Source organism: Hibiscus syriacus, unplaced genomic scaffold, assembly GCF_006381635.1.
Source record: "Hibiscus syriacus cultivar Baekdansim isolate YM2019G1 unplaced genomic scaffold, ASM638163v2 tig00016725_pilon, whole genome shotgun sequence".
NCBI classification, from domain to species: domain Eukaryota; kingdom Viridiplantae; phylum Streptophyta; class Magnoliopsida; order Malvales; family Malvaceae; genus Hibiscus; species Hibiscus syriacus.
This window is the reverse complement of record NW_024062391.1, coordinates 2078289-2106255: the sequence shown is the minus strand read 5'-3', so window position 1 is coordinate 2106255 and position 27967 is coordinate 2078289. Positions and strand designations below refer to the sequence as shown.

The window sequence follows — 27967 nt, the reverse complement described above, 5'->3', positions numbered from 1 at the left end:
CTTTGGGTATGGTGCCAAATGGTTAAAGTGGGATTGTTGAAGCCTAGTCTATCATGTGACCAGTATAGCAGTGAAGAGGTGTGCCACTACCATAATTGCGCAGGACACAATATACAACAGTGTCCTGATTTCTTAAAATTGGTACAAGGGATGATGGACAAGAAAGAAATCGAATTCTTCAAAGAAGTGACTAAAAAAGAAAAAGCAGAGATTTGTGCTTCTGAAGGATCATCCAAAGGGATACACAGTGTTGGTTGTCCCATCGTCATTACTCCCAAGAATCAAGTGAATGAAAGGGTAGCTCATTCAACTCCGTTCCCATACAAAGATAATAAACAAGTGCCCTGGAGGTATGATTGTCAAATGAGAGAGGGGGCAAAACAACAAGAAGAAATAAATGAAGTAGGGCACTTAACCAGAAGTGGTAGGTTCTTTTTCAAAGAGCCAGAGAAGAAGATTGCTACTGAAAAAGGAAAGAATTTTGATGTTCAGATAAAAAAAGACGAACTCATTATCAATGAACTGGGGTCGAAGGATGAAACAGTGGAATTCTTAAAATTTTTGAAACATAGTGAGTTCGGTGTTGTGGAACAATTGCACAAGCTACCTGCCAGTATTTCTATCCTATCACTTCTTTTGAGTTCAGAGGCTCATCGCAACGTCTTGATAAAAGTTTTGGACCAGACCTTTGTCTCGAAGGAGTTACCCACAGAAAAGCTGGAGCGACTAGTTGCCAAAATGCAGGCTGATAACATTGTATCTTTTTCAAAGGATGAGATCCCTTCGGGGATGATTGACAATCATAAGGCTCTACACATTACAGTTAGGTGAAAAGGGTACGTTTTATCCAGAGTACTTATAAGCGATGGTTCAACATTAAATGTAATCCCCTTGGTGACTCTAAAAAAGCTGCCAGTGGATAGTACCCTGATGAGGAATTGTCAAAGTATGGTTCGATCTTTTGATGGAACAGAAAGAGAAGTGTTAGGCAAGATTGATATTCCTTTGACTATTGGTCCAGCGACATTTGAAGTGGAGTTTCTTGTGATGGACATCAAGCCTACATACAACTGCTTATTGGGAAGACACTGGATTCATCAGGCTGGGGCAGTTTCATCAACTTTACACCAGAGGCTAAAGTTCGTATTTGATGGAAGGCTAGTATGCATTCATACGGAAGAAGACATTATTGCTTCAGTTCCTGCAGCCCCATATGTTGAAGTGGAAGAACAAGCTGTTGAATGTCCTTTCAGATCGTTTGACAATGCCACGTTTGTGGCCGAAGGCAAGAAAATCTCAGAGCCTAGATCGTCATACTGCACCAAAACGGGGCACAAACTGACCCTTGGAAGAGGGACCAAAGGTAGCCAAGGGCTAGGACGTCAGTTGCAAGGACCAGTTGGGCCAAATTACCCTATTGCTAAAAGAGACATGTTTGGTTTAGGGTATCAACCAACTTTGAAGGAAAAACAGAGGGGCATCAAGAGAAATCGGGAATTGAGAGAGGCAAGATTGACTGGTGAAGACCCAAGTTGGGGACCCATGACATTCCTGTCATTGAGTAGCATTTTCACATCAGCAGGTCATATGTTTCAAAGGACTTCAAGAAGTGGTAAAGTGATGATTGAGAATGCCTTGGAGGATTTTGGCATTAATGTTGTAACCAATGAGGAGTTTGTAGGAATGAGAGCTACAAGTGTCTATCCTGCACCCCCAGGCTTTGTGTTGAACAACTGGACTATGGAGGAATCGCCCTTAGTTTACAAATCTTTTGCAGAGTAGCGCACTAGAACTTTTCCCTATTGTTCGTACCCTGGGGCAATAGGGGATCTGATGTAAAGGGTTAAGCTGTGTGTTTTTACTTGCTTTCATTAAAGGATGCATTTCATTGGTCCAAAATGGCAAACACTCTCCCATGCATTTCATTTTTGGTTGTATAATGTATGTATTATTTCTTTCTATTTATTTGTATGGGGAAAGATTCTTCTATATATATATGTATATATATCTTCGCTTCCATTATTCTTTCAGGAACTCAGATATCAATGATACAAATGCTAATGACTCTGACCCGGAGATTGATTTCGAGATGCCCATGTGTCAAAGAGAAATCGAAGGTTGTGATGACGATGAGTGATGTGAACTACCTTCGGAATTACTGAAGAGGGTGGAACAAGAAGATAAACAGATTTTGCCTCACGAAGAGCTTTACAGAGATCTGGAATTTGGGTACGGATGAGGATAAAAGAAGTAAAGATTGGTACCACCCTGTGTGCAGAATGAAGGCAGAGCTTGATAGAATTACTTCTAGAATTCAAGGATGTATTTGCTTAGTCGTACACGGATATGCCATGTCTGGACACAAAATTGGTGGTCCATAAACTACGATAAAGCCTGATTGCAAGCCTGTACAACGGAAGCTGAGAAGAATGAGACCAGTGATGCTGCTCAAAATAAAAGAAGAAGTGAAGAAACAATTTGATGTCGGGTTTCTCACAGTGGCCAAATATCCTGAGTGGGTGCCAAATATTGTCCTAGTGCCAAAGAGGGATGAGAAAGTTTGAATGTGTGTCGACTACAGAGATCTCTACAGAGCAAGTCCAAAGGATAATTTTCCTTTGCCACATATAGACACTTTAGTGGATGATACTGCTGGAAATTCTTTGTTCTCATTTATGGATGGTTTCTCTAGCCACAATCAAATTAAAGTGCACTCTGAAGATATGAACGACGCTTGTCACTAATGGGAGTACCTGCATTGTCTGAAAGATTAGCCAGTTGGAAAATCCTGTTGTCCGAATTTGATATCCAGTATGTAAGCCAGAAAGCGGTTGGAGGGAGCGCCATAGTAGAATTCATTGCAAGTAGGGCTTCCGAAGAATATGAACCGTTGAATTTTGATTTCCCGACTGATGATTTAATGGCTATCTTGGTGGAAGAAACAATTGCATCCACCGGGAGATACTAGAAGATGGACTTTGATGGCTTCAAATGCCTTGGGGTATGGGATTGCAACAATCTTGGTCTCACTATATGAAGAGCATTATCATTTTACTAGTCGGCTCAATTTTGATTGTACAAACAATATGGCCGAGTATGAAGCTTGTGTCATGGGCCTTAGAGCTGCCATTGAACTCAAGGTAAAAATGCCCAAGGTATATGGCGATTCAACTCTCGTAATCTACCAACTCAGAGGAGAATGGGAAACGAAAGGTCCCAAACCGGTGGAATATCGTAAATTAGTCTTGGAACTTATTGAAGAATTTGAAGAAATGACTTTTAATTACCTCCCCATAGAAGAAAATCAAATGACAGATGCTTTGGCTACTCTGACAGCAGCCTTTAAGATGAACATGCATACAAATATGATGCATATTGAGATGAAGGCTTATGATTATCCAGCCCCACTGCTTTAACGTTAAAGAAAAGGAATATGGGAGTTGCAATATATAAGGTATCAAAGTTATCCCAAACAGGCGACCGAGAATGACAAAAGAGCCATTAGAAGAATGACAGCAGGGTATGTGTTCGATGTTGAGACCCCGAAGAAGCATGGATCAGATCCTATTAAGGTGTGTGGACTCTAAAGAAGCTAAGACCATTCTTGAAGAAATTCATGAAGGAGTATGTGGTACCCACGCTAATGAATTTATGGAGATAGAATGCACACCCCTCCTCATCAGTTGCATATAATGACAATTCTGTGGTCGTTGGCTATGTGGGGCATGGATGATGGACTCTGACAATGCCTTGAACTTAAACAACAAGATGATGGACTATGTCTGTGAGCAATTCAAGATAAAGCATCATAATTCCACTATCTATCGCCTAAAGATGAATGGGGCAGTGGAGGCGGCTAATATGAACATTAAGAGGCTTATAGAGAAGATGACTGAAACTTATAAAGATTGGCATGAGAAGTTGCCATTTGCTCTGTTTGCCTATCGGACTTCTGTACGGACGTCAACTGGGGCAACTCCGTTTTCTCTAGTTTATGGGATGGAAGCTGTCCTCCCTATTGAAGTGGAAATTCCCTCGCTCCGGGTTTTATCAGAGGTGAAGCTAAATGAGGCAGAATGGGTACAGATCAGATATGACCAATTGAACTTGATTGAAGAAAAGAGATTGAAGGCCATTTGTCACGGTCAGATGTACCAGAAGCGGATGATACGAGCACATGATAAGAAAGTTCGCCCTCGAGAAATCCACGAAGGAGATTTGGTGCTCAGGAGGATATTGCCCATTCAAAAAGATTTCCGAGGGAAATGGATGCCCAAGTGGGAAGGACCCTATGTTGTCAACAAAGCCTTCTCTGGGGGAGCTCTAGTCTTAACTGAGATGGATGGGTCTGAATTACATTATCCAGTAAATTCTGACACAGTTAAGAGGTATTTTGCTTGAAGAAAAGAGAAGAAGAAAAAATGAATTGAAAAAAATGAAAAGAATAAAAAAAAAGAAACAAAAGATGAGGGTTCAAGATGAAAACTCGAAAAGAGCGTCTTGAAGCCAAAGGAGGTCTCAAAATGAAAACCCGCAAAGGGCGACTTGAGTTTTGTTCATAATTCGTGCACGGTGGAGATTCTGAATTGATTTTGGAAGTAGAAAGAGCTCTTGATATGGGTAACAACAATGACAGTTGGTGATCAGGAGTGAGACAGAAGATTAATAAGTCTCGACGAAAATAACTAAGGGAGAAGTTGAATGCACATGAGATTCAATGTTGGTTTACGACATCCAGTAATGGGAGATTTTGGGGGTTTAGAAAGAGCTTCGCACTCTTAGCTGTTATCGCAATTTTGGAGATCATTTTGACAGAAGCTACACTCGAGTCATTCTGACGGCGTGCCAGTTCAAAAGCATTTGTGTTATTGATATTTGAAGACGCCTATCCTTTTGTTCTTTTTCCAATTAAAAGTTTGTCATGTAGTTGCCTAAAAATTCTCTGCATTTATATAAGTAAAGAGACATTTTCCCTTCTCAATTTTCCCTTTTACAAGCATCTAATTTTGAAAAAGTTAAAACGCATAGCTTAACTTGTGGTACATGAGATCATTTTGTATTATTATGCAAAAGGTTTTGGAAATGCAGGTATTCTGAAGCTAACAATGGTTTTACCCATAAGCTTGTATGGTTGCGAAAAGCTAAAACTTTGGAATTCATAGACAATCTCAGCCATTAATAGATGACCCAAAGAAATTGTCATTTATCAAGAAGTTGGTCATGTGTACTAGTGGGTTTCAAGAAAGAAATGAGTCAAAGTCATGTCAAGCCGAAAGTTATGGTTTTTAGATTATCAGATGGGGTGAACTGGTCAAATGTTCTGTGCCCAAGACAAAACCAAGATCCGTCGAGAGATGGTGTTCCTTTGAAGAAAGTGCATTAAATTGCATAATTACATACATCGTAGGCATGAATAGGAGCATATCATTGCATGATGATTTAAAATATCTACAGGTTCCCTACGATCGTTGAAGATTGTTCAAGTCTCATACTCTCTGAAGAAATAGGGGGCGGACGCGATCGTTGAAGATTGTTCAAGTCTTATACTCTCTGAAGAAATAAGGGGAGACGCGATAGTTGAAGATTGTTCGAGTCTTATACTCTCTGAGGAAATAGGGGGCGGACACGATTGTTGAAGATTGTTCGGGTCTTATACTCTCTGAAGAAATAGAGGGCAGACGCGATCGTTGAAGATTGTTCGAGTCTTATACTCTCTGAAGAAATAGAGGGCGGACACGATTGTTGAAGATTGTTTGGGTCTTATACTCTCTGAAGAAATAGGGGGCAGACGCGATTGATGAAGATTGTGGGTCTTATACTCTCTGAAGAAATAGGGGGCAGACGCGATCGTTGAAGATTGTTCGAGTCTTATACTCTCTGACGAAATAGGGGGCAGACGCGATTGATGAAGATTGTGAGTCTTATACTCTCTGAAGAAATGGGGGGCAGACGTGATCATTAAAGATTGTTTGAGTCTTATACTCTCTGAAGAAATAGGGGGCAGACGCAATTGTTAAAGATTGTTCGAGTCTTATACTCTCTGAAGGACTATGGAGGTTTTTGAAAATGTTCGAGTTCTATTCTCCTGGAGAAAGAGGGAGCAAACCCGTTTTCAGAAGATTTTTTCAACTCTCACTCACCCTAGAGGAAAAGTGGAATGGATGAGTCTATCAAAGTTCTCATGGTCGGACAAATTTGAACATCTAGTGATCTTTGCTCTATTCTCGTTGCACGACAATGAACAAAGAGGGGCAGCTGTAGATGCTCGATTTGTCCGGGGCGTTATTTAAATTCAATTGGGTTTTACTATTATCGTTATTAGGGTTATTAGCATAAGTTTGGTATTTGTTAGTTATTAACATGAAAATATATGACATAAAATTACATTAAAAATAATAATAATTTATAACATGGACTAAGTATATTTATTTTTACTATTACAGGGCCTACACCAGAGTTACAACTAAAATGGGCCAGACCAAACAAGCCTATTTTCAGAGACCCTAAACCCGTTAGGGTTTTCCTTATCCCCAGTTCCAGCACCGCATTGTGGGAACCGTAGGATCTGGTGGTCTTCATCCGAAGGTTCAAAATGCAAAGGATTAATCTAGGGTTTTCTAAACCCTGAAGTTTCTCAGCACAACCACGTATAAACTGTTGGATCTGTTGTGATCCAACGGCTCCCAACGCACTCAGAACTCCAAGGTAGTGTGTGAACCAACCGAGTGCTACCCACGTGAAGTCCCTCGGGGCTGTTCCCCATCGCCCGTGCCCAGGCTGCTGAAGCCCCGTGACAAGCTCGCGCCCGTGACCTGCTCGTTCTAGAGCCCTGCAAGTGCACCAAATGAGAGCAGAAACAGACAAAAACAAAACTAGAGAAGAGGAGATCAACTAGAAATAACGAAAGAAAAGGGAGGTAGAAAAAAAACTCTCAGCCATCATCAACCAAGGTCAGAAAACAAGAGACCACAAAAACAAAAAAAAAAGAACACATCAAGAGCCATCAGGAACGGAACCACGAAGAACCCATTAACAAATCAGAGTCTACTGCCATTACTACCCAACAACCAGAGTAAAAACAACCCTTACCTTCTTGAGTTGAAGAGGAACCATCACCACCGTTTGAAACCCGAACCCCGTTGGGTCACCGAGGGTAAGCTATCAATTCCGCTTCTGTTTCGGTGTTTGGTTTCACCGTGGTCTATGGGGTCTAGTTCTAGGTAGATAGGTCACGGTGAGGATTTAGGTGGTGGCTCGGCTCTTCATCGGGGTCAGTAGACCACGGTGGTCATGGCGGTTGCGAAGGTTTCTTTAAGGGTGGGATATAAGGCTCGGGTTCGTTTGGTTAGCAGCGGGTTCTGAGGGCTATGTCTCGAGTTAAGGTTTGGTTTTAGGTAGAGGTCTGCTTCGAGTTATCATCGGGGCTTGTGTGACTCCTCATCGGAGCCGTTGAACGGCGGAGGCCGCGGAGGCCCTGGGTTTTTAGGGTTGCAAAGGGGGTTTGGGTTGAGAGAAAGTTGAAAGCGGCTGAGGGGCGAGGGGTTTCAGTTGTTTAAGGCTAAGGAGAGAATGGATGAGGCTTAAGGTTTACCCTAGTCACCGTGTGTCTAGTAACCGAAACGGCGTCATTTAGATGTTTCCAAAACGGCAGCGTTTTGGTGGGCAGGGGTTTGAACCGGGTTTTAGAAGATTGGCTAACATCGTATTAGGTCCTTCCTCCTTTGTTTCGTTCCGTTTTGGTACCTGAATCGAGCTTTATTGTTATTCTAATTTTGTCTCTCAATTTACAGCGCATTTTATTTTAGTCCAGTTACCTGTTTTGGCTATTTTTGTGCAAATTTGACTTTGGATATGTAATTTTGGAAATATTCATTTTGATCCTATGTAAAACTTTGGTCATGTTGTGTTTGCAGTACCTTGAAATGAAATGTTTATGAAAGGGGCATGCTGTTTATTTTTCTTTTTATTTTAGCCCTTGTTTAACCTGTTGATTGGTATGCTTAATTTTGGTTTTATTCATATTTAGTCACTTTTTTTAATATGTATATATCTATATATATTTAAATTTTATAATGTTGCATGTCATGTTTTTATTATTATATTTAAGTCATATTTGTGCATTATATGTTAATATGTGTGGTTTATATTTCTTAATTAAATATATATGTATATAATTTTATTTTATTTTTTGTATTTCACATTGCATGATATTTTAATTATAATATTTATTTATTTACTCTTTGCATGACATTCATTAGCATAATTTGCATAATAGCCTCACGTGCATAACTCGAACCAATCACATAATCGGATTAAGGGTAATACCCTTTTAATTTAAAACTGTCAGAATGATTTTTCTTAACTTACAGAAAAGTTGTTATTGGCGGCTTTAAATTACAAGTGTATCCTATCATTGTCACTAAAATCATATTTTTCACTTTAAAATTTGGGAGTGAAAGAAAAAGAAATGTTCGACTATTTAAATTTGTTGAGAAAAGGTCGTTAGAACTGACCTAAAGATCTGGTCTCAATATTTTTAAATAATCGAATATTCTTTATCTTTCTAATGGCTTGGTAATTCTAGTTTAACCTATTTCGTGACTCTTGAATGTTATAAAATTTGCATTTTGTTGTTTTGAGGGATCATAAATTAAATTAAAGATGAACTTGTAAATTTCGTTGCAAAGACATTAATTAATCGACTAGGTACCGATTTAGGGCGTTGTGGGGTGCTAATCCTTCCCCACACGTAACCGACTCCCGGACTCAGATTTTGATGATGCAGACCTCAGATTGTTGTTTTAATTAAAATTAATTTTATTTAAAATGACAATGTTTTTTGGGTGTCCAATCACACCCTAATCAAAGATTAGTAGCAACTCCTCGAACCGTAATTGTTTTTTTATTGTAAAGGAATTTCCAATTTTTCTAAACGAGAGGTTTTCTAAAGTTGCATTATTTTTAATTAAAAATAAATCGTAAAGAAAATAATTAAAAATGACGCGGTTTTCCAAAATCTCTCCTCGCACCGTTAAAAAATCGTTTCGACATTACGGTTAGTTTGAAACTATTATTTACAAAAGAAAAAACAATTTTTACTAGCATGACATTGACTTTGTAGTCAAAATGACATTTTTAACTAAAAATACTTTTAGACAACATTACCAAACATACCTTCAAATTTAAAAAATCGAAAAACTTATTAAAGTTGGTTGAAAAAATCGAATAACTCAATTCAATCAACTCGATTTTTTTTTTATTTTTCAAAGTAGAATTGAGTTTAATTCATCTCTCTGTATATTTTAAAATTGTTATATATCAAAATATATGAATACTTTCTAACGTACATATACATTAATAGAAATTTTTAAAAAATTTGAACATTTGATGAATTTTTCAAAAGTTTTAAGGGTTTGATGGAAATTTTGAGGGCTCTAATCAATTTTTAGAAAAAATTAAAAACAATTAATCAAAAAAAATTAATGACTTCATAAAAATTTTCAATTGAAGAACTAAATTAAAATTTTCAAAATTCATTTGGATTGTCCGCATACTATTTCAATACATCCTTTTAGCATAATGATAAGTTTAGTCGTTGGGTTTTACACAATTTTTAATTTGTTAATTATTCTTTTTTAAGCAAAATTTAACTTGTGATGAGTCTAATTTAAGTTTGAACCTTCAACAGTTTATGTATACTTTATATTAATTTTATACATATATTTATTTTTATTTTAAAATAATTATTGACATGACATATAAAATAAATAGTATTATGTGGTCGTGAAATACAATTATGGTCACTCCCACAGAAGAAGTCATGTTAATTCCATTAAAAAAAGTTTAATGCTTTAGGTAGCACTTAAGTTGAAAAAAATGATTTAACTTTTCTTGAAAAGGTTAAGTTTAAATATAAATGAACAATTAGTTTTAAGTAGTTTGGAGTGATTATAAGATATTATCTATTCAGAATTTTTCTTAGTTATTGACAACATATTCACACCCAGTAAATATAACTGTTTGAACTCGAATTCTTTAAAAAGAAAAATATTTCCTCTTATCAATGAGATCACTCAAAATATTTATTATGATACTAATAATTAACTATTGGAACTATTTAATGAGGTTATAAAAATAAAATTGAAGTAAAATTAAAATGTAGATACTATATTATAAAGTTAATCATATTTTGGTATCAAGAGTATAATTTATAATTTGGTCACATATTTCAATTTGGGACTTCGTGGGCAGTTGGATAAAGAAAGGGTAATATGAAAAGAAAATAAAGTAAAAGTCAAGGAAGCACTGCTTCCTTTCTTCCGCAATAAAATCCTTTTAATTTCTTTCCCTCCCTCAAAGCAAAATCCTCTGTTTCATATACATAAAAATTGAGAACATCCAACTGATTCTATCTCCTTCCCAAATTACTTGAAGCGGACAAACTCAGTGTGATGGGGCAACAATCGCTGATCTACGCCTTCGTGGCGCGAGGCACGGTGGTGATAGCCGACTACACCGAATTCACCGGCAACTTCACCGCCATAGCTTCGCAATGCCTCCAGAAACTTCCTGCTACCAACAACAAGTTCACTTACAACTGCGATGGCCACACCTTCAACTATCTCGTTGATAACGGCTATAGTAATCTACTTTCCTCCCTCTCTTTCGTTTTTTTTCTATTTCCTTTAGTTGTCTCTCTGATCTGTCTTGTTACTGCTTATTTGATCCAACGGCAAAGCTGCTTCTGTGTTTGTTCTCGTTGTTGCTGATGATAAATATTTCTTCGCTGCTTACACCTCTTTTTTATGTTTATTACATTTCTGTTGGTTTTTTGAAGTAATTTCAAAAAGAGATAGATTCGGTTGGATTTTTTTTCAATTTTTAGAAAAGAGATTGTTAAGATGGAAAGTTGATGAAATGTAAAGTGATGGTTTAATTAAATCTGTATTATGACAAAGGCTTTCTTTGCCGTATTTCGAAGCAAAAAGCATTAACCTCATTTTTTACACAAAAGCAAATTCATTATATTTTGAATAATAAAAAATAAGAATCGAAAGATTTATTAACTAACGAAATGAAGATCTACCATTCATATAAACAGTCATATATGGACATGCTTTATGATTTAATAATCACTTGATCATTCTTATTTTTATAAACAGTATTTTAGTTTTTGTTGTTTACTTTTGAGGAAGAAAAACGTAAATGGTACCAAGCCTAGGGGTGAGCCTTCTATCGGAACGAGTCAAGTTGAGTAAAAAGATTTCGAATTGTTCAAGTTGATGAGTCTTATTTTATAATTCGGAGTTGACTTGAAATTTTTTCTAATCGAGTCAAATTTTTGAGTGTCTATTTAAATTTATTTATAAATATTTATAATATTATAACATTATTTGATTCTTTAAATGATATTTTATAACCAAATATAATACATATATATTTTTTTCGTATTTTTTCCATATTTCATTTATATATATCATATAAAGTCGAGAGACTTGACTCAAATTTCGACTTAAACTTGAAAATCAATCTACTCATTACTAAAAATTTTGAGTTATTCGAGTTGTATTTTATAATTCAATTTGAACTTGAAATTTTTTCGAGTCGAGTTTATGAAATTATAACACGAAATCAACTCGAGTCGAGTCGAAAAAATCAGTTTTTCAAGTCGAATCGAGTTTTGCTCACCCCTAACAAACCTATGCAAAATTCTCTGCTATTGTTTTTTTATTCATTTTTTTTACCCCTTTATCATTTTATAGCATCTGTTACAGTTTGCATGACTTCACAACTATGATGCATAATCTCTGAAGAACCAACATGAACTGAACTAGAATGTTTAGAAACTTGCTTGTTTTCAATTTGTCGCAACCGTCTTTCGATTGGGCCCCGGAATTGGGCTTCGACTTAGATTGATTGGGTTAGGAGTCGCCACCGACCGTTTTAAAACGAATTTAGGTAGGTCGGATACCATCTTACCTGATCTGCGCTGTACCAGAAACGTGTCGGGTTCGGGAGTCGGTTACGGTCAAGGAAGGATTAGCACCCTTGAACCGCCCTTTCGGTACCAATTAATTTATCGATTGTCTTTAATTGCAAAAATTAGAATTTAAAATAAAATTTAAATTATTCGACCCGAATTACTTACCCTTTGATCGGTTGGAATTACGACTGAAACAAAATATGTTAGAAAAAAAAACTACGAAAACAAAATGTTAATATGATAATAAAAAATAAATAAGACGGATAAAAAAGATAATAAAAATGAAAGAAAAATATTGAAAGAAATACCAAAAATAATAATAATAATAATAATAAATGAAATAAAGTAAAAAATAATAACAAAAGGTTGAGTAAAAAAAATATTTAAAAGTAAAATAAAATAAAAAATAAAAACAAAACTTAGGATCAAATTGGAACAAATTGGGCTTAATGGATTAGAAAATGAACTGCAAAAGAACAAATAAAAAAGTTAGGGGACCAATTCACAGAATATGAAAAAATATAAATAGATAGGGATTAAATTGATTAAATTGGAAATTCGGAGGCAAATTTACAGGTAGTGACCGAATTGTAAAGCGATTCAAAGTTCCAGGGACGGCGGAAAGAATTTAAGAATCACCTATTTGCAAAATGGTCCTCCGTATATAAATGGGCCAAAAGACCCTTTCCCTTTCATTTTCCTCATTTCCTCAGAAATCTCATCTCTCTCAAATGAGAGAAAACCTCCCAATCAGCCCTTCCCGGCCAATGGCTGGCCAAATCCCGGCCACCACACGCCGTCGCTCCGACAGCCGCCAGCGGCGGCCGGACACACCCAAGTTCACTAAAATACTCGCCTCTTCCCCGAGAACTCAAATCTGGCTACCAAATCGTCTAAGATTGTCCCGAACAGAGTAGATCTAGCCCAAAAAGGTTCGGCCTTTTTACCTTCCTCGCCGGCGACGCTTCGGGTTCTCGGTGCCTTTTCTTTCGTCGGGGTTCCTCCACACTCCCGGTGCTCTTGTCGACCCTTGATGAAAAAAAGACCTTGCCTTTTACTTTTTTATGTTGTTTTTGGTTCGGTTGGTTTTTTAGGCTGTTGGCTTGTGTTTTTCGTGTTTGGTTATGATGATTCTGTTTTTGTGTGGGTTTGATGGTATGGGGTTTCTGTGTTTGGCTTACTGTGGATGTAGTTTTGTGGTTGTTTATGGATCTTTCCGTTCTCGTCGGTTCTGTTCGTGATGGTTGATCTCTGTGTGTACTCTTGGCTCTCGGTTCTGTGGCTTGGCTTTTGTTGGCCGATTGTTGTTCTCGGCCGATCCGTTGTGGGTTTACTGTTGTCCCCCTGATCCGTTGTGGGTTTACTGTTGTCCCCTAAGCAAGAAACCCTAATATGCTATTGGGCTAGTTCAAACCCGGTTCTTTGATTGCTTGGGCCCTATCCTGGACCTGAAACAAACAATAATAAATAAATAAATAATAAATGAAAAAAAATAAATAAATAGATAAATTAATAAATTAATTAAAAACATTTTTAAAACTATACAATATATGTTTTTAAAAAAATAATTTTCAAAACCACATAACATATATTTAAAAAAAAATTCAAAATTATATAATATATTTTTAAAAACTAATTTTAAAAACTATATAATATATATATTTTAAAAACTAATTTTCAAAATTATATAATATATATTTAGAAACTAATTTTCAAAATTATATAATATATATGTTTTTCAAAATGTTTTTAAAAGCTATATATTATATATATTTAAAAAAAGTTTTCAAAACAATATAATATGTATTTTCAAAAATGTTTTCAAAAACTATATATTATATATTTTCAAAATATTTAAAAAAAACCATATATTATATAATTTTCAAAATGATTTCAAACTATAAAAAAAATGGACGAAAATTGGTGTCTACAGCTGCCCCTCTTTGTCCTTTTTCGTGGAACGAAAGATAGGGCAAAGAAAAAAGGGACACAAATTTTCATTCGATAGATTTGAGAATTGATTTGAATTAGGAATAACTCCCTGTCGAATTTGAGCTGCGGATGGCTCCTCCGTCGCGAAGTCGAGTCCATCGTGAAATGATTTGGAATTGAAACCGTAGTCTGAAATTTGAATTGGAACGTGGCTTCTCGTTGCCCAATTGTAGTCAACCTCGGTCTTCTTCTCGGTTTAAAGACCTTGGTTAAAAATTCGACTGTAAAGTAGTTCATTGACTCTACCATATGGTTGATAGGCCCTTGAGTTGAACGGAATCGAACTCAGAAATGTCTTCGTTGACAAATAGCTTTTCTCGACTTAAGCTATGTTGCTGGAAAACGATTTTTTTTATCACTGAGGCACGGTTAACCCAGGTCTTCTTCTGGACTTGAAAACCTCGATTACAGCCGGACAGTAGTGTGATTGAGGTGTCATCGAGCTGATTAGAATCGAACTCGACAGTTTTATTGACAAATAGCCCTTCTTGCCTTGAGCTATTCTGTAAGCTTGATTTGCCTCTAAGTTGAATATAATCGAACTCGAAGGTCTTTAGCAGATAGCCCTTCTCGACTTAAGCTATACTGCAAATGATGTGCCTTGGAGCTGAGCGTAGTCGAACTCAAAGGTCTTTTGATGGCAGACAACCTTTCTAGACTTAAGTTGTGTTGCAAATGATATGCCCTGGAGCTGAGCGTAGTCGAACTCGGGGGTCTTTGGCAGATAGCCCTTCTCGACTTAAGCTATGCTGCAAATGATGTGCCGTTGAGCTGAGCGTAGTCGAACTCAAAGGTCTTTTGGTCACAGATAACCCTTCTAGCCTTGAGTTATGCTGTAAATGATGTGCCCTCGAAGCTGAGTGTAATCGAACTCGGGGGTCTTTGGCAGATAGCCCTTCTCGACTTAAGCTATGCTGCAAATGATGTGCCGTTGAGCTGAGCGTAGTCGAACTCAAAGGTCTTTTGGTCACAGATAACCCTTCTAGCCTTGAGTTATGCTGTAAATGATGTGCCCTCGAAGCTGAGTGCAATCGAACTCGGGGGTCTTTGGCAGATAGCCCTTCTCGACTTAAGCTATGCTGCAAATGATGTGCCGTTGAGCTGAGCGTAGTCGAACTCAAAGGTCTTTTGGTCACAGATAACCCTTCTAGCCTTGAGTTATGCTGTAAATGATGTGTTTTAAAAAATGGCTTCCCTTAACGGGTTGAAGCCGGTCATGACTCTTCAGGTGGTTCCTTTGAGCTAGTCTGAACCAAATGAGACAATCTTTGGATGACTCCCCTTTTACGGAAAAGCCCACTGATAAATTCTGATAGCCGGATATCTTCCGTTGTGGAATTGAAATCTGGCTTGAAGGCATTAACTGGAAACATGTTGCTCATTGTTGAGTTGAGCTGGACTGGATTTGTTCTGAATTGGTTCTCGAACCTATTTGAAATTGATTACGAGATCTGTAGATATGTCAAGTCGGTTGAGGTGTAGCTTCTCACTGCTGAGCTAAGCAATCACCAACGTTCTTTAAAGGCGCTTGCGAATCGAGTATCTTTTATCCTGAAGTCGAAACTGGACTCTAAAAGCTGCAAAAATCTTGTATGCTAAAATGATGAATGTGATGCACCTAATTATGTCTAAGATGCATGCAACATGAATGAATTATGTGTTATTTCTTGGATGGAGTCTCATGCTTTGTTTGCCAATCTGGTCCATGGAATCGATCGTGCCCCATTTGCTTCTCGAGCTTGGGCTTTACGGATATTTCATATCTGAGATTGTTCTGTTTGAAAATGTTTTTCTCATTTTTTCTTGTTTTAGGAGGGAAAATGATGAAAATTCTGTAAAATATTGTTCGTAATTGAATCAAATTGTAAACATGAGTTCAAAGTATATCAAAGGAATCAATAGCACTTTTTATGATTTCAGAGTTACAGGTCTTTGACAAATGTTCAAAGGGATGAGTTGGCTTTAGGTTGGCCTCCTATTTTCTAAGGTTCTGGCAAAAAGAAAAAAAATGTCATTTTTCTTGGTCATTGAACATGTTTTGACATTTTGATTGGATGCGGACAAAATGACGCAACTAGCATTATCAACTACTAGGCCTTCTATTTCGGTTCTATGAAATCTTTCATTTGTTCAAGTTTTGTAGGCTCCTCTAACAAAGGTAGTATAGAAATATCGGTCTAAAAATGAAATTCTTGAGTGCTCGTGTGTAGTTGACTATAAGAGGTGTTCCTTAACTCCCTTAGTCCATTTTACCGAAAATTTCTTGCTTAGATAAATTTGATTTAACTTGTCATTATCTGGCTAGCTGAATCCATAAAGCCGGGGCATTTAACCAATTGCTTTAGAGGGACAGCTTAATATTATAATCACTCTTATCAAGTTAACTGAAGGGTTCATCTCATCACAGCGTCTTCGGCCTGACAAGAGTAGTGGAGCAAACACCGAATTGCCAAGTGTTCGAGCAATGTCATGGTTTGAACGTAATCTACTCATAAGGCCAGGGCTTTCAAGTTTCATCTATAACCAATTGCCTTAGTGGAATAGCTCAGCTTTACAGATTTAATTTCTTAAGATTGTCAAGAAGAACCTGTTATAGCCTAGGTATTTGTTGAAAGTCAAAAATTTCATCTTTAGAGTTTAATTTTCAAGCAACTGACCTAAACTAGATTCACTTACTCGACTATTCCATCTGTGAAGATCATTATCATCACTGAACGTCTTAAATAAAAAGTATAGTAATCGTCATATGCAAACGATGCCCCATGTTGTCCGCACCTTATGAAAGGAAAAGGTTATATTGGTTAATTGCAAGAGTAGGGTATGGTGTTTGAGTGTATATTCTGGGTAAGGTCAAAGTCCTTGTTTTTAAATCATGTTATTTCGTCAAAGATCTGCAACTTTGAACCATTTACAGAGTTTCTTAATTCAGATGATATTCAAAGAATTGCAAGTTTGCAAATGTGATTAATTGCTTATAATCTTTAAAGTAGCATAAATTTATTCAAATATCCAAAGAAAGTTCAAAAACAAGTCCCAAACATAAAAAAAAAATCAAAAACAAATTCAAACAAGATGTCTCAAAATTGAATAAGGCCTCGTCAGGATGCCCCACTTGCCATGACTCTTTCTGCTTTAGGAGTGTCATTGCTTTCATCGTAAAATTCCAGCTCTTTCCTGTCCATCATTAGTTGGATCAAGGCTCTAAATTCGGCACATTCTTGTACATCATGTCCATCTTCATTGTGATAACAACAATAACTGTCACTTTTGGAATCTGATGTGCTAAGATGTGGTGCGAGAAACCCCTCATTTATCATTTGCCTCCATACCCAAGCAAGAGGTAACTTCACTTCGAAAACTCTGGTTTTGGCCTTTTTACCTTTTTCCTCGGTAACTGCACTTTCCTTATTCTCTTCATGATTTGGTTGGGGGTTCTGTGCAACGTGGAGTGATTCTGAATTATTAAAATGAATCTAACCCCTGTTGCGCATCCTTTGGATAACCCTCTTAAAGGGGAGGCAATTTTCGATAGCATGCCCCGGAACACTGCCATGATATTCACAGTGCGCATTTTTGTCATACCACCTGGGGTATGGGGGCTTTAGAGGTGTCTCGGGATCGGGTGACACCACATGTGCGTCAAACAGTTATATGTCATGGGAATGGGATCAAAATGCTCTTTTTCCTTCTTCGGTTTTTGCCTACAAAAGGGTACGACTGGAAACGACTTTGAAATGTTGATGATCTCTCTTTCCTTCTTCTTCAGGGGAGGCTTTCCACCCGTTCTACCTCCTGGGTTAATGGTAATTTCTACCCTCTTTGTTTTGACCTCTTCTTCAAATTTCGGAATGCGATAACTATCCGAATTATCTTGAAGTCCTGGTAAGATTCTGGGTGAGACAACCACTTGCGGGGTAAGTGGCATGGTTACCCCTTCCGATGAACCTGCCCCGAGCGCACTGGTCTGTTGCAGGCCAACTAACTTGGCAACGATCTGATCCACCAAGGACTCTTGGTTCTTTGTGATTGTTTCCAGAGTATTTCGACTGTTCTGGTTTATCTTGTCTTCTAGCTCTTTCTGTAGTTTCAACATATTCTCCTCGATTTGTGTAATTCTGGCTTCCATCATCTTCTTCTTCAAACGAGTGTTATGTGGATGGGGTGTGTCCAACGCTTGAGACGGTGTATCCAGTATTTACTCCTTTTGATGAGACAGGTATATGTTAGTTAATGTGAATGCAAACAAAATGCAAAGAAAATAACAAAATGCAAAATGTCTAAATGCATGATGCATGAAATGATCGAGGCATTAATCCAAAAAATGTATTTGTCATTAAAAATAATCCTTATTGGGGACAAAAGTGTTTTATCTTTTAAGAGACAAGAATATTCTGACAACTTCTGACATGTTGACTAGTCTTCTGCCTTCGTCTGTCACCGGTTGGATAACCTGTCGAACCGCTCCGACTTATGCAGATGATGAGTTGTTTGCCCCCAAAAAGAGTCTCGAAGGACTGCACCTCCAGCTTCCACTCTCTGTCGAGTCTGTTCCCTAACAACAACACCATTGGAACCCTATATCGAAATTTTCTTCTTAAATTCATCAGCAATGACATTCAGCTCAGCTAGGGTTTCGCCGTCTTGTTCTCGTAGTTTTTGAAAGGAGCGTCCAGGTCTGTAACCTTTTCCTCATTTTGCTCTACAACCTTTGGCAGTCAATTCTTCAAAGATAGACTTTCATTACTTGGTGTATACCCGGTTCATCCTGAGTCTTTTATAATGCACCAGAGTGATATACTCTTCAATTGTGGGGACCACATAGTCGTCCTGTAGACTGTCCTCTGCATTTTCATCTCTTGTATTACAACCCTTTTGTCCATTAATGCTGATTATTCATGTTTAACAAACACATTTTTGGTGGATCAACACCTCGTTTTAAATGATGCGAATGATGAAAACAAAATAAAAGAAAACAAAAAATAAAAAGAGTTAGTGAGGTAAATCAAAACAATAATAAAAAATGAAAAAATCCTACCCCACATGATATCTACCTCACATGCTTTAATTCCTACCCGGACATGATCTCTATCCTGCATGCTAATTTCAAACAAATCCTAACCGCATATTTGTCTAGTTCGCATGCTTTTGAGCCGAAAATAAAGTAGGAAATAAAACAGCCTAGGGTTTGGAATGAGGTCTTGGGGTGAGCTCTAATTCCCTGCACTCTCCCGGTTTAGGTTCTAAAAAGGTACTCGAGTTCTCCTTGCCGGTGCCCCCTTGGGCTTGCCAGACCCTTAGTCCTAAGCCTGTTACAAGCTTATGTGGACTAAGTTAAACTTGAGAGGAAACATTCTCTTATGTCCATACGGAGAATAAATTCACACGAAGACATAAGGTATATGAATCCCGAAGGTTACTTGCTAGGCCCATACGGTGAATAAATTCACACGAAGGTGTCGCTTTCACCCCCACTTAAATAGGGTTCAGAGCTCGGGTATAGAGCTTTAAATGGAAACTTTTCGAAAATCTGAAATCATTGAAAAAATGTTAGTACAACTATTTACTTGGAAAAATAATCAAAGGTAAATAATTGGAATCGAATAAATAAATTTAAATTTAAATTTACAATTTTCGCATAAAAAGACAACCGAAAATTAATTCTGGCCTGACTCACTTACCGGTCCCCAGCAGAGTCGCCAAGCTATCGCAACCGTCTTTCGATTGGGCCCCGGAATTGGGCTTCGACTTAGATTGATTGGGTTAGGAGTCACCACCGACCGTTTTAAAACGAATTTAGGTAGGTCGGATACCATCTTACCTGATCTGCGCTGTACCAGAAACGTGTCGGGTTCGGGAGTCGGTTACGGTCAAGGAAGGATTAGCACCCTTGAACCGCCCTTTCGGTACCAATTAATTTATCGATTGTCTTTAATTGCGAAAATTGGAATTTAAAATAAAATTTAAATTATTCGACCCGAATTACTTACCCTTTGATCGGTTGGAATTACGACTGAAACAAAATATGTTAGAAAAAAAAAACTACGAAAAAAAAATGTTAATATGATAATAAAAAATAAATAAGATAGATAAAAAAGATAATAAAAATGAAAGAAAAATATTGAAAGAAATACCAAAAATAATAATAATAATAATAATAAATGAAATAAAGTAAAAAATAATAACAAAAGGTTGAGTAAAAAAAATATTTAAAAGTAAAATAAAATAAAAAATAAAAACAAAACTTAGGATCAAATTGGAACAAATTGGGCTTAATGGATTAGAAAATGAACTGCAAAAGAACAAATAAAAAAGTTAGGGGACCAATTCACAGAATATGAAAAAATATAAATAGATAGGGATTAAATTGATTAAATTGGAAATTCGGAGGCAAATTTACAGGTAGTGACCGAATTGTAAAGCGATTCAAAGTTCCAGGGACGGCGGAAAGAATTTAAGAATCACCTATTTGCAAAATGGTCCTCCGTATATAAATGGGCCAAAAGACCCTTTCCCTTTCATTTTCCTCATTTCCTCAGAAATCTCATCTCTCTCAAACGAGAGAAAACCTCCCAACCAGCCCTTTCCGGCCAATGGCTGGCCAAATCCCGGCCACCACACGCCGTCGCTCCGGCAGCCGCCAGCGGCGGCCGGACACACCCAAGTTCACTAAAATACTCGCCTCTTCCCCGAGAACTCAAATCTGGCTACCAAATCGTCTAAGATTGCCCCGAACAGAGTATATCTAGCCCAAAAAGGTTCGGCCTTTTTACCTTCCTCGCCGGCGACGCTTCGGGTTCTCGGTGCCTTTTCTTTCGTCGGGGTTCCTCCACACTCCCGGTGCTCTTGTCGACCCTTGATGAAAAAAAGACCTTGCCTTTTACTTTTTTATGTTGTTTTTGGTTCGGTTGGTTTTTTAGGCTGTTGGCTTGTGTTTTTCGTGTTTGGTTATGATGATTCTGTTTTTGTGTGGGTTTGATGGTATGGGATTTCTGTGTTTGGCTTACTGTGGATGTAGTTTTGTGGTTGTTTATGGATCTTTCCGTTCTCGTCGGTTCTGTTCGTGATGGTTGATCTCTGTGTGTACTCTTGGCTCTCGGTTCTGTGGCTTGGCTTTTGTTGGCCGATTGTTGTTCTCGGCCGATCCGTTATGGGTTTACTGTTGTCCCCCCGATCCGTTGTGGGTTTACTGTTGTCCCCTAAGCAAGAAACCCTAATATGCTATTGGGCTAGTTCAAACCCAGTTCTTTGATTGCTTGGGCCCTATCCTGGACCTGAAACAAACAATAATAAATAAATAAATAATAAATGAAAAAAATAAATAAATAGATAAATTAATAAATTAATTAAAAACATTTTTAAAACTATACAATATATGTTTTTAAAAAAATAATTTTCAAAACCACATAACATATATTTAAAAAAAAATTCAAAATTATATAATATATTTTTAAAAACTAATTTTCAAAACTATATAATATATATATTTTAAAAACTAATTTTCAAAATTATATAATATATATTTAGAAACTAATTTTCAAAATTATATAATATATATGTTTTTCAAAATGTTTTTAAAAGCTATATATTATATATATTTAAAAAAAGTTTTCAAAACAATATAATATGTATTTTCAAAAATGTTTTCAAAAACTATATATTATATATTTTCAAAATATTTAAAAAAAACCATATATTATATAATTTTCAAAATGATCTATAAAAAAAAATGGACGAAAATTGGTGTCTACACAATTCATCCTTTTACGTCCATGATTTCCCCTGAATTTGCTTTTTGCTCAAATTATTCGTTAAAAAGCCAACAGTTGTATATCTATTTACTTTGACGGAAAACATTAATTCTAGAACATCCATATTCTTAATTCACTTGCATCACAAAATCTTGTGGTCATAACGAGTTTGAACATGTTTCCCATTTTTCAATTTCAAGCCTCAAAAATTTAAAATTATCTTATATTTTAGATATTTTCTTTGTATTTTCTATTTATAATCTATTTTCGCCCCCTAAAATTTTACAAGTTTAACTCCCCTTAAATTTTAGAAGTTTATTCCTCTAACATAAAATCTTGTGTCCGTCCCTGCTCTGGTGTATTATTGTATGTTTCCAATATATATAGATATTATTGGAGGGTTTTTTACTTGTTATGTAAATGCATCACTTCAGCAAATGGTTTTTGTCCTTTGGTCACACCCCCTGTAGTTGTTGAAGAGGCACGGTGAGTCCTTTAAAGTTAGCTTGTATATTGAAAGACTGAAGACTTAATTGTTCATTTCCTTGTGGTGCTTGCTTGATGTTTTTCTATCACAAGTTGTTCTGCACCCTCCATTATGAAACAAGGCTACATCATTCATTTCTTGAATTAAGCCTCTTTCCTTCCTCTTTGCAGCCTACTGCGTCGTTGCTGTCGAGTCTGCTGGCCGACAGGTCCCAATTGCCTTTCTTGAGAGAATTAAGGAGGATTTTACCAAGAGATATGGTGAAGGAAAAGCTGCAACTGCTTCTGCAAACAGCCTGAGCAAGGAGTTTGGGTATTTTCTATTCCTTGACTATTAAGTACTTTGCCTTCATTGTTATCAAGTATATTGGTGCTATGTATGTGTTATCATTGATCTAGGCCAAAATTAAAGGAGCATATGAAGTATTGCATCGATCATCCGGAGGAGATTAGTAAGATTGCCAAAGTAAAAGCTCAAGTTTCAGAAGTAAAAGGAGTAATGATGGAAAACATTGAAAAGGTGGTTATTTTCGTAGTTGCCTTACATAAATGATAAGTGGGGTGCAATTAAAGGGTTTAAGTAGGCTAGGAGTCCAATTTACAAATTTCTTGGGATCTTTTTATTTAATTTTCTTCATTAACAATTTTATTTTACAGGTTCTGGACCGTGGAGAGAAAATTGAGATTCTGGTAGATAAAACGGAAAACCTTCGCTCTCAGGTCAGCAAAATATTATTACATATTATTCCCTTTATAATATGAGCAATATTCTCTAAAACTGCAAAGCTTATAAATGGGTATCTTTTGGATATATTCAGGGGACAGATTGGTAAGAACATGCTAACCTCTGATAGAAAAATAAATTACAAGTATTTTTCCTCAGATTTTATTTAGATTTGTTAGAATCATGGGTTAACCGCTTTTAGTTTGATCATACTTAGGGCAACATTTGGGCAAGTTATCTGACTAATTTGTAAAGCGTTGATTAAATAAAGTACATTTCACGTGAATTGATGCTGTTATATGTTAATCTAAACGTGGGATCTTTTCACATATGTGGAATTACGTCTTCGTTCAATTGTGCCATTTTTTCGTTTCTAAATGCATTAATCAACATGAACTTATTGAATGGACTCGGTTATAAAAGGAAATATTGTTCTCCCTAAAGGAATCAGATTCGACCAGTTACAATTGCGTTTGTAGGATGTGTGTACGTTGTCAATAGATTAAGAAAAGTTCTAAACAGATACTACCTTATAATTATCCGATCTGAGAATTGCAAGGGACTAGTTGAATAGTCAAATTCGAAACCCAAAATTCTCATCGCTGGATTCTCCAACCGGTGATTAAAAATGATAGGCAGTGGATTTGGGTTGTGTACAGACCCTCTTTATAACATGGGTGCTTTTTGGTTGGGTATTGTAGGCACAGGATTTCAGGCAGCAAGGAAATCGGATGAGGAGGAAGATGTGGTTGCAGAACATGAAGGTAAAGCTGATCGTACTCGGAATTCTGATCGCCTTGATTCTCATCATCGTGTTGTCCATCTGTGGTGGCTTCAAATGCTAAAGAAGTAAGGATTCAATTCCCACTTCATGGATCAGTATTGATGCTCGTCTAGTCACATGTTTATTGGTTAAACTTGTTTTTTCTTTTCTGTTGTATAGATCAGAAGACTCTGGCTGTATCATATTACAAATTGGATTCGTTTAATTGCAATAAGTACGTTGATGTGTGGAAAAGTAATTGCCCATCTTTTGAAACCCAATTTTGATCTTAGATATGCTGTATGTGACTGCAAGTTCGAAGTTTTTTAAGCATTCATGTTAAACGTCAATTCTGTTTAATTTGGACATAGTAAAGTGAGGGCAAAATCATTAGTATTTATTAAAAAAACAGGGTAAACTATATAAATAGTCCCTGAACTTGTATTTTAATCACCTAACTTTTGAAACTTGCAATACAGTCATCGAACTTTTAGTTCGTTTTCATATATGTCCTTGTTGTTACCTCCCGTTAGTTTTTGCTAATATGACAGTTACTTAACCCTCTTACATGGCACTTCTTTTCTTCTTGTTGTTGCTATGGGCTTTTTATCCACTTTTTTTTTTCCGGTAAAAAACATGAAAGTAAACAAAAGAATCCAAACGCAGTTTAAATCAAGCAGGCAACCCCCAAGAAACACAAGCTCCAGATGATAGAACAGCTTCTCATAACTATATTAAAAAATAGACATTAAATTCAATTAAGAGGCCTTTTTGCTTATGCAGTGAGTCAATTTGCTGCTGCAATTTATTTTCCTTTTAGGGTGGTAAACGCTAAAATGGTTTGATGCAGATGTCGAGTGACACAAGTTGTTAACTGCTTTTTCTTTGTATGTGAAAAGTTAAGGGACGATAGCTGCATTGCTTGTTCAAGCCTCGTGATAAAGGGGGAATTAAACTAAATCCAAGAGATACTTAGTTTTCTCTTTTGTTCTGTGTACAGAACATTATATCATGACAATTAATAATTTGTTATTTTGTCTCCCATTTATAGATGGTATTTATTTCCTTCGACAAAAAAAAATAAGCCACCAATTTACTAACATGTATTCAAATCATATAACAATTTAATTATTTTATTTCTTAAAAAAGACAAATAAAAGAAACCAACGAAAAAATTTAAAAACACGAGTGAAATCAGCATATGCTCGGGTGACTCGACTATCTTGGTTACAAGTAACGTGGAACCAAGTACAAGGATTAACAAGGTTGGGTTCCCAACTTCTGGAGCACGTTATCCAGATCGACTAAACTTTTTCTCAACGTGTAGAGAGCATTTCCCTTGGAGTTTCCAAAAGCATATGGAATCAAAGCCAGCGACACAGAGAAAGCCCATAGCCAGAAGAAGAAGAAGCTGGCACGTAAGAGGGTTAACGGAAGTAACATGCCACGTAAGAAAAAACTAACCGGAGGTAAAGAGAGGGACATCAATTAAAACGAACTAAAAGTTCGATGATTGTATTGCAAGTTTTAAAAGTTAGGTGACCAAAATGCAAGTTTCCTAAAAGTTTGAGAACTATTTATATACTTTACCCAAAAATTATTAGAGAAAAGAAGCTTGTCAAAGGACGTGAAAGTTATTTATAACAGTCGTATCTACTGATTTATTGTGATTATATTTGAGTTAATTATACAAATAAAGACTGATTTTAAATTAATTTTTAAAATATTATGGTAATCTTTAAATTATGATTTTCATTCTAAATTGATATTTAAATTTTAAAATAATTTATATCAATTTTTAATTTATCAATATCATTCTATTTTAATCCTTTCACTAATGTGTCATTAATTCTATTAATTTCTGTTTTGAAGATATTGAGAATTAAAATTTAAGATATAAAATAATTTAATACTACACATTTTTGAAAGTTCTGAGAATTGAAGATATGAAATTTTTTTAAATCAATTTTTTTTAGATTTTTATTAAAAAAAAGCACAAGTTCAATTCTCAGGATTTTTAAAAATAAATTAATTTTTTAATTAGTAAAACTAATGATACATTAACAAGAGAATCAAAATAGAATGATATTAATAGTTTAAGGGTCGATACAATATTTTTTTTGAAAAAGAATGATTTTGTACGGTTTTATTGCACATACAAAATCAACTTGTAATCATAGTCCTCATTAAAAAAACCTCTATAACTTAGATGGAGAAAAAAGAGTGACCATGGCTATGGATGTAAACATTTTCCAACCTATCAATAGCAAAACTCACTGCCAAGCCAACACAAAACAAGCATTGGCAATACACAGGACCTGACCCCTTCTAGGTAACATTTGATACAGCTCCTGATAACCACAAACAATCCTCTCAACCATATACCAGATCTTTTAATATCATATAACCCAACATCTAAGGCTTCAACACCAACTTACGCCAACAAACTATTTAGGCCTCCATCCTACAATAAAATTATGTAACACTACAGCAAAATACGATTATTACAAATAAATAATAAAGATATCAAACTGTCGCGGCTGTCTTTCGGGTAGGCCTGAAATTGGGCTTCGACTTGAAAAAATGGTTAGAGTCGCCACCGATCATTTTAAAGAAATATTTAGGCTGATCAGACACCATCTTAATTGATCTGCGTCTTACCAGAAATGTGTTGGGTTCGGGAGTCAATTACGGTCAAGGAAGGATTAGCACCCTTGAACCGCCCTTTCGGTACCGTTTTAATTTGTCGGTTGTCTTAATTGCGAAAATCTAAATTGAAATTGAAATTTAAAATATTCAATTTAAATTACTTACCTTTGATTGGTTGAAAAGTATCCCTAAACAATCGAAAAATAATAAATAGATATTATATAAATCAAAAGAAAAAATAAATCAAAGGAAAAAAAAGATAAAAATAAAAATATTAAATATTAAATGAAAAATGTTAAATAAAGTAATAAAATAAAAATAATAAGAAGTAAAAACTGAAAATAAATAAAAATAAATAAAATAAAAAAATAAAATAAAAACCACTAAAACTAAAAAGAAAAAAATACTAAAATTAAAAAAGAAAAAAAAATGAATAACTAAAAAGTTAAAGGACCAAATTGAAATAAATTGAAATTGATGGATTAAATTGGTACTAAAAATGAGTTGCAAGAGAAAAATAAAGAGTTAGAGGGGTTAAACTGCAAAAAATGTAAATTATAAATAGGGACCGAATTGAATAAATTGAAAATTTAGAGGCCAAATTGTATAGAGTGACCAAAATGAATTACACTTCAAAATTTGGGGGACGGTAGAAAGGGTTTAACTATTGGCTAATTGCAACTTAGTCCCCCGTATATAAATGGGCCAAAACCACCCATTTCACCTCATTTTCCTCAAATTATCATCTCCCTCATATCACCCAAATCCTCTCAACTCTTCCCATCCGGCCAAGGGCCAGCCTCTACTCCGGCGATGCCCCTACCGTACCGGCCGCCAAAAAATACTAACCTAGCCCGAAATACTCCCCTCAAGCCCGTGAACCCAAATCCGACTTTCAAATCTCCAAAATCAACCCCTATAATCGTAGATCTACAAAAAACCCTCAGTTCCCACCTTATTTCGATGAAACCTTTCGATTTCTGGTGACTGGCTCTTCTCGATTCCAACACGCACTGATTTTTACTATCTTTGTTGTGTTTGTATGTGGGTTTTGGTTGGGATTTTTTTATTTCTTTGCTTGGTTTTCTCTCGCTCTTTTGCTCCGAATACTTTGGTTATCGTTGAATGTTTTTTGGTTTTTCTCTTGTGGTGGGATTGTGTTGTTGTGGCCGACTGTGTTTGGGTTCTCGGTTGTTCTGTGGTTTTTTGCTGGTAATGTTGTACTTTTTGGTACCGTGGTGGGTTCGATCCCCTGTGTTGCCTCACCGAGGGCTTTTTATAGCCTCTGTGTTGGTTGTTTTGGGTCCCGAACGGGACGGGATTCGTACCGTTGGTTGACCGAGAACTCCGGGATGGTTCAGTCCCGGGGATTTCGCCCAGAAATTGCTGACCGTTTGGAACCTTGCTGGCGCGTGGCCTCACGCGCATGATGATTATTTCCTTGCGGCGCCTTGACAAATTGTTGAAACTCTAATCTGATGGGCTGACCGGGTTGGCTGATTGGGTCAGGCCTGCCTACCGGGTTAGGCTTCTCCTTGGAAAATTTAGACCCTAACTTTGGACATAGACCGAATTTAAAAAAAGAAAATAAAAAAGAATTAATAATAAATATAATAATAATA

The 27967-nt window shown here is 36.3% G+C and overlaps 1 protein-coding gene across 3 annotated transcripts; it reads left to right on the top strand.

The window, feature by feature from the left end:
- The first annotated feature begins 4856 nt into the window (after window positions 1-4856).
- On the top strand, window positions 4857-23975 carry LOC120208643 (vesicle-associated membrane protein 722-like). Of its 3 annotated transcripts, none has more exons than XM_039207865.1 (6): window positions 4857-4864; window positions 10448-10641; window positions 22381-22522; window positions 22609-22729; window positions 22867-22929; window positions 23635-23778. In XM_039207865.1, the coding sequence occupies exons 2-6, from the start codon at window positions 10452-10454 to the stop codon at window positions 23776-23778; spliced, it is 660 nt and encodes a 219-aa protein (XP_039063796.1). In that variant the 5' UTR covers window positions 4857-4864; window positions 10448-10451. The 3 variants fall into 3 exon arrangements, with proteins under 3 accessions (XP_039063796.1, XP_039063795.1, XP_039063797.1); XM_039207864.1 differs by lacking the exon at window positions 4857-4864 and adding an exon at window positions 10135-10150 and having other exon boundaries at window positions 10397-10641; XM_039207866.1 differs by lacking the exon at window positions 4857-4864 and having other exon boundaries at window positions 10452-10641; window positions 23635-23975.
- The last annotated feature ends 3992 nt before the right edge of the window (window positions 23976-27967 follow it).

Coding starts and splice junctions, on each gene's coding strand:
- LOC120208643 (XM_039207866.1), top strand. CDS start 10,452: ATGGGGCAACAATCGCTGATCTACGCCTTCGTGGCGCGAGGCACGGTG. Junction 10,642..22,380: donor TCTCGTTGATAACGGCTATA/GTAATCTACTTT, acceptor TCCTCTTTGCAG/CCTACTGCGTCGTTGCTGTC. Junction 22,930..23,634: donor CGGAAAACCTTCGCTCTCAG/GTCAGCAAAATA, acceptor TGGGTATTGTAG/GCACAGGATTTCAGGCAGCA.